Here is an 11,673-nt window from a genome sequence, read left to right as displayed (position 1 = left end):
TGAGAAGGTACCAGATATGAACCAGTAAGTGGGCCCTCACCAGAAGGTGACCATGTTGGCATCTTGATCCTGGACTTTCCATTTTAACTGTGAACAATAAATTTCTGTTTTTTATAAGCTACCTGGTCTGTGGTATTTTGTTACAGAAGTCCAAATGGATTAAAACACTTAGGAAATGAATACAGGCTCCTTCCAGTGATGATATTACCAATACTGTGCTATTGGTAAGATACAATAACACAGCCTATGTTAAAATGGCACAGTAGTTTAATCCCTAGAATCCAAGACAACAGATGTGAGGTATCCAATCCTATAGGAACTAGTTGTGTTTCCTACTGTAGCCAAAAAGATTTGTTTAGATACAACAAAGCTGGTTCTGTAATTTATAATGCACACACACACAACACATACACATACACACATATTTGTGCACCCACATATTTATTCCTTCCTTTGGTTTTCTGGCATTTCCAAGTTTGTGGTAAAAGTTTCAACATGATTTTTTTCTCCAGAATGCAATGGATCAGACATCACACCTATGCAAACTTAAGGAGCCCATTCAAATTTTAGGAGAACCAGACACTTATCCTAAGGAGACAGAAAGAACTGCTGATACTCTCACAGGGAGTGTCTCTGTGTAAAAAAGTTTGGAAGGTGGAAATGGAGCTACTGGAATTGTATTCAAAAGACTTGTTTAGGAAGGTCCGTGTTAGCAGGCTTCACCCGATGGGGGATTCAACAGTGGATGAGTAGAACAGGACTGAAGACAACTGCTTCTTCTGGAGGAGGGACAGCCTTACGCAGATTGGTGTGGAATTCACCAGAAGCTCTTTTATGTCAAACTTTTTTCAGGATCCAGCTTTATAAATAAGCCTAAACAACAAAATAACAGAAGATGATTATAAGTCAACTGACTTCAATCTGATGGGACTTCTCTAAGTAGAAATACATATATACACACACAAAAGCACTTTGATTCGTATTGGTACCTTCAGGATATCTGCCCACTCTCATTTTTCAGCCAAATTAAGAATCAACTTTTGGGGACTTCCCTGGTGGTCCAGTGGTTAAGAATCCGCCTTCCAATGCAGGGGATGCGGGTTTGATCCCTGGTTGGGGAACTAAGATCCCACATGCCGCAGGGCAACTAAGCCCACGTGCCTCAACTATTGAGCATGCAGGCCACAACTAGAGAGTCCACGTACAGCAACTACACAGCCCACGTGCTCTGGAGCCTGTGTGACACAACTAGAGAGAAGCCCTGCTCCACACTGAGGAGCCTGCGCACCACAGGGGAGGGTCCCGCGTGCTGCAGTGAAGATCCTGTGTGCCCCAACCAAGACCTGGCACAGCCAAAAACAAATAAAATAAAAACAATAGAATTAAAAAAAAGAAAAGAACCTTAAGAAAATTTATTAAAAAAAAAAAAAAGAATCAACTTTTGATTCTCACAATACTGTATTAGCTCTCCTGGGTAACCAGGTCCTCTGCCACTTGGTCATTTCATGGTTCATTACCACTTCCATTAGAGATAGTCAAGGAAGTGAAAGGAAGTAAAATTACAACTGAGCCGTCTGTTACCTTTATGACACTGAAAGGTTTAGTGAGACAGAAAGTATAAACCACAGCCTGGAATAGGATTTTTAAATTGACTGTGGATTCAAATTATTCATGATCTTCCTTCTGCTTCTTTTATCTATCATTCCTGCAAACAGCTGACACTTAAGAGAAAAATGGATTTCTTAAACAAGACACAAGAAGCATTAACCATAAAGGAAAAAATTTAATAAATGTGACTACATTTACATTAAAAACTTCTGTTAATATAAAAGATAACTTAAAGCAAATAAAAGACAACTTATATACTAGAAGGAGATATGCGCAACTTATATAGCCAACAAAAAGATTCGTTTTATAAAAAATAAAGAATTCCTATAAGTCAGTAAAAAAAAAAAAAGAGGAAAAAAACCAATAAAACAGGCTGAGAAATCAGGAATTTCACAGAATAGGAAACAAATATGGTCAATAAATATATGAAGAGATGCTCAGCTCCATAGGTAATCAGGGAAATGCAACTTTAGATCACACTGAAATACCATTTTATAACCATCTGATTGGCAAAAATCAAGAAATTTGACTTTACCAATTGCTAGAAAAGATAGGGATCAACAGAATGTCATATATTGCTGGTGGGAATGTAATTCGGTACAGCTTTAGAAAACAATCTGGCATTTCCCTGTAAGGCTGAACACTCTTATACCCTCCAACCCAGAAATTCCACTCCTAAGTATATGCCAAGCTCTTGCCCATATACACCAGCAGGAGACGTGAATAAGAATGTTCATAATAGCGCCATTCATAATAGTCAGAGGCCCACCATTAGAGGAAGAGATAAATCCATTGTGGTATAGTCACACAATGGAATATTATACTGCAGTAAATGAGCAAACTTCATAGCCAACAACATGGGTGAACTTCAGTAACATGAAGCTGGGTAGAAAAAAAAATATCAAGTCCCAGAAAAGCACATATAGCACAATCTCTTTTCTACAAAGTTCAAAAACAAACAACTAAACAATATATTACTTAGGCACAAATATATTCTTAATCAAACTTAAAAAAAAACCAATAAGGTATAAAGGAATGAAAATCACAAAATTCTAGATCAGTTACCTCTGAAGGAAAAACAGGAGGATGAGGTGGGGAAAAGTAATTAGGTAGGGATATAATATTATTAAGATTCTGGTTCTTGTTTGATTGTAGGTTTCAGGTTGTTTATTATTAAATTAGAAAAATAAATACATTAGTGAATGAGTAAGTAAAAGATGACCATTCACGTACCAATAATGGCTGTGAATCCTAAATCAAGATTCTGAGTAACCCAAACATGTGCATCTGAGGTCCATTAAAATAAAAAATAAAAACAACAAAAAGGGACTTCCCTGGTGGTCCAGTGGTTAAGACTCCATGCTCCCAAAGCAGGGGGCCGGGTTCGATCCCTGGTCAGGGAACTAGATCCTGCATGCTGCAACTAAGACCTGGAGCAGCCAGATTAAATAAATAAATAAATAAATAAAACAAAACAAAAAGCATTGGATATCTAAATTAACTTGTCTAAGTCTGAATTTACTGAAGGTGAGGCTTCCAGGACCCCTCACTTGCAAAGGCCCTGTGACAGCTGACGATATTCAAAGTTACTCATTACAACAGTATTTGCAAGAGCAAAAGACTGAGAAAATATCCATGTCCAGTATCTCCAACTCCAATCCAACACAACAGGGCTCATTCTTGTTAACTCTTTTTCCATATCTGGAACTCCTCTGATGTGAGAAACCTGGCTCCCGTCACGGCTGCCAGCCTGTGCAGACGCCACCCTCTCCCTGTGGGCTCTGACACCCACGCTGCTCCCCATGTGGACTCCTTCCTTCCCATAGTTGGGCTCTGACATCCTGTGCTGGGCCGCTCCCCTGTGCAGACACCCTCCACTCCACTCAGGCTCCCAGACAGCGATGGGCTGTTGTAGCCACCCCTCCCTGTGGCTTCCCCCTTATCCCCCAGCCTACCATGCCCAACTCTACCTAATAGTTTTAGAAATATTTAGGAAGGAAGGAAGGGGTGAAATGGAAGGGAGAAGAAAAAGGCAAGAGAATGGGAAGAACCTCTCTATTTTTTCTACACTGATGATAAACACATTCACTGTCCTGTAGCTTGTATTTTTCATTCAATATATAGTAATGATATATAGCTCCATATCATACAAAAAGAGTTTCCTTATTCTTATTTATGGCACCACGATATTCCACAATATTTTTTATGGCACACACAATATAGTTTATGGATGAACTGTAGTCTCTTTACCTAGTCTCCCGTGGATAGATATCTATGTTTTGCCAATCTTCTGCTAGTCCGAATAACATTGCATGAGTAGCACAATTCCTGGAACCCTAGAGCAACCTTACACGTTGTAATGTTGCACACATGTTAGTATACGTATGGGATAAAATCCTGAAAATGGGTCAAAAGGTACATGACTATAATTTTGAGAGATATACCAGCTCTCTACCAGCAATGAGTAAGAATACCTTTAACTTGTTCTTTGCATGCAGGGAATTAAGAATTTCTTGGCATGTATGGGTTATAAAACCAAACCAAAACAAAACCAAAACCCCCCAAAACAAAAAAACCCAAAATAAATTAAACCAAACCTAAAATAGAAAGTGGCAGCTTCTTACTTGTTGCCTCTGAGTACAGGATCTTCTCATCAACACTTCGAACATTACAAGAAAGAAACAATTTCCTCCCCTCAATTTTATCAAGTTGGCTATTTATCACAACAACAGAACAAAGAGGGATAGGTCTGCAGAAAAAAAAAAAAAAAGAAAAAAATCCAGCTTTTATCAGATTTATGTAGCATTGAGAGATGATCAAGTGCATGACAGGGGTGGAAATTTATGATACCTGGTATCAGTGGGTGCTGTTTTAGATAAAATGCTCCTAAAAGGGGTTGACACCACCAGTTGCTCACACCCCCTTCCTCCCAAGCACCATTGCTCTCAGGCGGCTCCTGGGCACCCGGTCCAGAGACTGCTGTTGTGGGTTAGGTTCAAAGAAATCACCAGATGATTCCAGCTCTGCGATGGCAGAGGCTGTCCCATCTGAAGGGAGCTGAAGTCCTTTAAAGAAATGAAAACAGGACCATGGGATGGTCCCAGTCAGCTTCTCTCATTTTCTCTGTCATAATTGAAATTTCTCACCCAATCCCCTTTAGAGTAGCTGTCACTAGAAAGACACCGAATAACAAACTCCTGGTAACAGCTTAATGTGCTAAGTCAGTGCTGTCCAACAGAACTTTCTGTGATGACAGAAATGTTCCACAGCTGAGCTGTCCAATATGGTAGCCACAGATGCCTACTGAGCACTCAAAATGTAGTTATTGTGAATGACAAACTGAATCTTTACATTTATTTAATTTCTATTAATTTCTATTTAAATTTATATAGCTATATATATCTAGTGGTTACAGTCACCTCTGGGAATCTTAGAGATATAGTACTATAATGAAAAAGGTATCTCTTTAAAGGTATAATTTTAGTTGGTAGAAACATAATGTAGAGTAGGGAGATGTGTTTTATGTTCCTATAGTACCATCATGTGGGTGAAGGAACTACTCCATGTGGAAAGGAAATGAACACTCTGATTACCCCTCTGTCCAGTTTTTGCTCCCAGTAGATTTTCCTGAATTTCTCGAGGAACAACTGAGCTTTGCCAATCCAGGATTTACTAAGACCCAGGGGACATTAGGTGTTCTTGCCTGCTCAGCATCTCCCTTTCCTACTAACATTGCGTCTTTCATTTATCCATCTGTCCTACTCCTCACCACACTCTCTCATTCACACACCTACATTCCCCCTTCTTTGGGGAATCACCTCAATTTTCAGCCCATGTAGGTTAACTAGAGTTGACAGCTGACTCTCACCCCGTATGCCCCCTGCCCTCCCCCCAACCCCCCCGCCCAGTGACTGGTTGTGCAGGTGGGCATGGGTTGAAACTGTCAATCCTGGAGCTTGTGCTGGAGCCCTTGGGGCTGGGTTCTTTTTCTGCTGGAGTTGCTAGGCTTGCAAGATACAAGCCTGCCTGGTAGCTGTGGCACTACATTGGGAAAGGCTACCCGAGGATGAAGAAGACCTAAAGGAAAAGTGTGGCTGAGACACAGGCACAGATTCCTAATGGCATTATTGAATACCTGCACCCAGCCATAACTGTCTTCTCAACCATGTAAGCCAATATGTTTTTTCCTTAAGCTATTGTGAATTAAGAGATCTATCCCTGGGACTTCCCTGGTGGTCCAGTGGCTAAGAATCTGCCTTCCAACGCAGGCGATACAGGTTTGGTCCCTGGTTGGGGAACTAAGATCCCACATGCCGCGGGGCAACTAAGTCCATGCACCACAACTACTGAACCCACACGCTTCAACTAGAGAGCCCGCGTGCTACAACGAAAGATCCTGCATGCCGCAACAAAGATCCCACGTGCCGCATCTAAGACCCGATGCAGCCAAAAATAAAATAAATAAATAAATAAATAAAATAAATATTAAAAACATTACCACCACCACCGATACATTAAAAAAAAAGAGATCTATCCCTTACAATGAAAAATTCCTTGATTAATAAGAGAAAGAGAAAGGAGAAATACAAAATAATATAATAACTGTTTATAGAGTATAATTTTCTAAATGCAACTAATATTTAGGCACCGGTAAGTCTCATTGGCATAGAAAGCAGGCTTCAGATCATTTCACTTATCCAGTTTTGTTAGACAACTTACTTAGACTTGTGTTAAAGGCAAAAAAAAAAAGATAACAGAGATAAACAAATTTTAAGAATAAAAGAGAAAACATACATATATAACAGAGAGGCTTAAAAAGCTAAATGGTGGCTCTTTGAAAAGGCTAATAATCTCTGGCAAAATAGATCAAGAAAAATGAGAGTGAGCATAAGTAAATACTATTGGGACCAAAAAGGACATAACTACATACTTAACTGAGGTAAGAAAAATTGAGAACACTGTGAATAACTTCATGTCAATAAATTTCAAAACTTAGATGAAATGGAAAAGTATGCAAAAAAAAAATTATCGAAATTGACAAAAAAGGATTAGAAAGCCTGAATAATTGAATAAAAAAGACATTGAAGCCCTAAGAGGATAGAGAAGCCACACCCAGGAAGGAGCCCAGGTCTTTGAATCATTTCAGGGGTGAGTCCTCTACTAACTTTCACACACAAGACTATATGTAAACAAAAAAAGTCTATTGATTTAAGTAGGTAAAATGTAGGGTTTGTAATAGTACCTAGTGCTACCCCAACTAATTTACTACAATTTTTTTTTTTTTAAATAACAACTAGAGCTCTTTTTAAATTTATTTATTTATTTATTTATGGCTGTGTTGGGTCTTCGTTTCTGTGCAAGGGCTTTCTCTAGTTGTGGCAAGCGGGGGCCACTCTTCATCGCAGTGCGCGGGCCTCTCACTATCGTGGCCTCTCTTGTTGCGGAGCACAGGCTTCAGACGCGCAGGCTCAGTAGCTGTGGCTCACGGGCCCAGTTTCTCCGTGGCATGTGGGCTCGAACCTGTGTCCCTAGCATTGGCAGGCAGATTCTCAACCACTGCGCCACCAGGGAAGCCCTACAATTTTTTTTCTTTAAGTCCTTATTTTTTACTCCTAGTTTAATGTGGAGAGAACTTGGCCTGTAAAATTTTGATTCTTTACAATATATTGAGAGTTGATCTATGGACCAATCTATGACCAGTTTTTGTAAATGTTCCATGAATGCTTGAGAAGAAAATGTACTTTTCTCTAATTACTCAATATAGGGGTCTACATATGTCCAATAAATCATACTTGTTATCTTGTTTAAATTTTTTTTTCTAATTTTTTTTTTTTGGTCTGTTTGATCAATAATTGAGTGTGCTGGAATCTCCCATTATGAAACTGGATTAATTTCTTCCTATGAATCTACTAATTTTGTTTATATACCTTGAAGTTATTTTATTATGTACATACTGAATTAGAATTGTTACTATGTGCTGCTGAATTGAATCTCATTACTATGAAGTAGTCTTCTCTCTCCCCAATATTACTTTTTTGATAATTTATTATTTTTTCCTGATATTCCACTTTCTTTTGACTAGCTTTTGCCTGGCATATTTTTTCTTCCATTTTCTGTGTCATGTTTTAGATATGTCTCATATAAACAGTTTATAGCTTTTCGTATTTTAAAACTCAATTTTATAGTCCCTTTCTTTGAACTGATGGTTTGGTCCATTTACAGTTAGTGTAATTAGTGATTTATTAAGAGCTATTTCTACCATCTTTTTCTGGTGTTCTATTTGACTCTAATGATGCTTTTTTCCCCTCTTTCCTGCATTTCTAAAAATTAAAATTTTCTATTTATTTAGTTAATTATTTGGTTTTTACTCTTCTACTGGTTAGGCTTTAATTATATTCACTCATTTTTTATTATTGTAATCACCCTCCCCACTGAAAAATACAAAGATTAATTATGTTCACCTCCTCCCCAAACTACATACTATTTTTGTCCAGTATTTTAGCTGTCCTTTTTAAAATCCCCAGAATATAGCTATTATTACTATTTACATATAGACTTTGTTGAGATTTATGTTATCAACATATTTACTGATGTAGTTGCTTATTATTCTTTCTTTCATCCTCCTGCCTAGTGGCATTACTTTCCTTCTTTCTGGTATATCCCTTAGAAGTTCCCTAGGTATTGTTCTGCTGTTTGTAAACTTTTCCCATTTTTGTTTAAATAAAAATGTGTTTATTTTGCTTATTTTTGAACTTTAGTTTTGCTGAGAGCATGATTCTAAGTTACATGTTTCTTTTAGCACCCTGAAGATATTTTATTATCTTCTCACTTCCACTGTTGCTGATAAGAAGTATACTGCTTCTAAGAGACAAGACTACTCTGTTATGGGTACCCTGTCTTTTATCTCTGACTACTTTTAAGATCTCTTTGCCTTTAGTATCTGTAATTTCTCTATAATATCTCAAGATACAGATTTATTTTTATTTATCTTGCTTGTTATATGTTGTACTTTCTGTATCTATGGCTCATGACTTTCTTTAGTTCTAGAATATGCTTACCCATAATCTCTTCAACTACTAGATCTCTTCCATTCATTCTACTGTCTTCCTCTAGGATTCCAACTATAGCACATTAGGACTTTTCATTTGTCCTCTTAGCTTAACCTCTCTTGTTTTTCACCTCTTTTTCTCTCTGTGCTGAATTCAGGTTAATTTCTTCAGCTCTATATTTCTGTCCACTTTCAGCTGTGTTTAAATAGCCCTTTAACCTATCTACTGAGGTGCTTCTGTTTTTAAACAATTACATTTTCATTTCTAAAAGTTTTAGGTTCTGTGGCAAATCTGTTAATTTTTATAGTTTCTTGTTGCTTTCTCTTTTTGTGATTTCATCTTTTATTTCTTTAAACATCTCATACATAGTTCTTTTATACTGTGTATCTAATTATTGTGATATCTTAAGCCCCTGAGGGTCCAAGTCCATTATTTATCGTTTCTGCTGGTTCTCACTTATGGTGGTTTATTTCCTTACACATTTGGCACAGGATCTAGTTGTTCTGAACAAGGAATGTCCTTCAGAATTTCTTGTCTGCCCTGTTGCATGAAGAAGTCTAATCCAGACCTTCCCAACCAATATGCCATGAATGGGTTATAGAAATGTTGAAATATTGATCCTTTCAGCTGGCTAGCCACCACTGATCATTAGCTTCTTTGTCTACTTATCTTAATGTGCTAAGCACAAGGAAATAAATCAAGTGTGACATTTGGATCAGGGGGCTGGAAAGTATTTGGGATGATTAAGAAGCAGTTTTGCTTCTTAGAAGAAGGAAGGTAAATTAAGACACCTGATGATTGACACTGTAAATTATCTTCAATTAAATTTTAATCCCAGTGGTTGTCTCTAGCATCCTGGAGGGCCAAAGATTGATTAGATTAAACATGTTTTTATTATTATTACTATTATTATTATGACTATAACAACCCTATACAAAAATATAGGGTCTGATAAAGTTGTAGACTACTTATACAATCTAATAATCTAATGTTTTATTCTGGTCTTTAATCATCAATTAATAGAAGAGAATGGAGGTTGTGCATTGTAGTGAAGAGAACCAGACTTAGAGTCAGAAGACATGAGTTCTAATCCCGGCTATATTCTCTCTATCTATGTGACTTCAGGTAAAACTTGTTTTCAGTAAGTTTTCCAATTGTGGGTAACAAATGAATAGCTAAGTAACTGATTTATGTGAATAGTTTTTTGGATGAGACAAGGACTAGGGATAGGACCTGGCAAGTAGCATGTGCTCAGTACACAAACACAAGTTGAGCTAAATTGTAATCAAAATACTCTGCTGAGCTTGTTTTCAAATGAACCCCCTTTTTTGTTGAGAAGGGAGCTTGTACTGCATTCTTCACCTTTATTTGAACATAGAAAAATATTTTAAAAATTGTGAAATAAGGAAAAATATTAAAACATAATTTAAAATATATTATTTATCATGTTAAGAAAGGCATTTCTAGAATCTAATATTTAGTCATAAATAATATAAAATATTGAGTACATGCAAGGATGACAATTTCTCCCAAATTAATCTTTAAAGTTGGGACTTCCCTGGTGGCACAGTGGTTAAGAATCCACCTGCCAATGCAGGGGACATGGGTTCGAGCCCTAGTGGTGGGAAGATCTCACATGCCATGGGGCAACTAAGCCTGTGTGCCACAACTACTGAGCCTGCGCTCTAGAGCCCGCGAGCCACAACTACTGAGCCTGCGTACCACAACTACTGAAGCCCGCGTGCCTAGAGCCTGTGCTCCGCAACAAGAGAAGCCACTGCAATGAGAAGCCCGCACACTGCAAAGAACAGTAGCCCCCACTCGCTGCAACTAGAGAAAGCCTGTGCACAGCAACAAAGACCCAATGCAACCAAAAATAAACAGATAAATTTATTTAAAAAAAATCTTTAAAGTCAACATAACTGCTATCAAAATCACATTTTGCTTTTGGGTAGATTTTGACAAATTTATTCTAACTTTAATTTGCTTCACTCAACTGATACAGAGAGGTGGTTGATGAGACATAGGGTTATATAAGAGAAAGAGCTACAGTAACAGTCTGGGTGAGGGGTTAAAAATCTAAGGCACAACTAGGAATATGAGAAAACTACCTCAACATCATAAAGGCCATATATGAAAAGCCTACAGCTGACATCATACACAATGGTTGAGAGACTGAAACTTTTCTTCTAACATCAGGAACAAGACAAGGACTCCTACTCTTGCCATTTCTATTCAACAAAGTACTGGAAGTCCTAGCCAGAGTAGTTAGGCAAGAAAAAGAAATAAAAGGCATACAAATCAGAAAGGAAGAAGTAAATTATCTCTGTTCACAGATGAAATGGTCTTATCTGTAGAAAACCCCAAAGATTCCACAAAAAAACTGTTAGAACTAATGAATAAATTCAGCAATGTTGCAGGATATAAAATCAGCACACAAAAATCAGTTGCATTTTTATACAGTAACCATGAATAATCTAAAAAAGAAATTGAGAAAACAGTTTCATTAAAAATAGCATCAATAAGAATAAAATACTTAGGAATAAACTTAACCAAGGAGGCAAAAGACTTGTACACTGAAAACTACAAAACACTGCTAAAAGAAATTAAAGACACAAATAAATGGAAAGACATCCCATGTTCATTGATTAGAAGACTCAATATTTTTAAGATGTCAATACTACCCAAAGCGATCTACAGATTAAGTGCAATCCCTATCAAAATCCCAATGGCATTTTTTGTAGAAATAGAAAAATCCATCCTAAAGTTCACATGAATCTCAAGGGACCCTGAATAGCCAAAGCAATCTTGAAAAAGAAGAAAAAAGTTGGAAGTCCCACACATCTTGATTTCAAAACATATTACAAAACTACAATAATCAAGACAGTCTGGTACTGGCATAAAGACAGACATATAGATTAATGGAATAGAACATACAGCCTAGAAATAAACCCTCCCATATATGGTCAAATGATTTTCTACAAGTGACCAAGACCACTCAATGGGGAAAGGGCAG

General features: G+C 37.4%; 1 protein-coding gene across 4 annotated transcripts in view; it reads right to left on the bottom strand.

The window, feature by feature from the left end:
- Positions 1–424: 424 nt before the first annotated feature.
- THEM4 (thioesterase superfamily member 4) overlaps positions 425–11,673 on the bottom strand; it is a 36,913-nt gene continuing 25,664 nt past the window's right edge. The window contains exons 5-6 of one of the 4 annotated variants that reach the window (XM_061186004.1): positions 4,233–4,357; positions 425–873 (exon numbers count right to left, since the gene is read on the bottom strand). In XM_061186004.1, coding sequence (XP_061041987.1) covers positions 833–873; positions 4,233–4,357 — 166 coding nt within the window. In that variant the 3' untranslated portion in view covers positions 425–832. Of the gene's footprint in view, positions 874–2,983; positions 3,039–4,232; positions 4,358–4,458; positions 4,674–11,673 lie in introns of those variants that run through there. The other 3 variants (XM_061186005.1, XR_009700494.1, XM_061186006.1) reach the window with 3 other exon arrangements.

This window comes from Eubalaena glacialis, chromosome 3 (assembly GCF_028564815.1).
Source record: "Eubalaena glacialis isolate mEubGla1 chromosome 3, mEubGla1.1.hap2.+ XY, whole genome shotgun sequence".
NCBI lineage: Eukaryota > Metazoa > Chordata > Mammalia > Artiodactyla > Balaenidae > Eubalaena > Eubalaena glacialis.
This window is presented reverse-complemented; position numbering and strand designations above follow the sequence as displayed.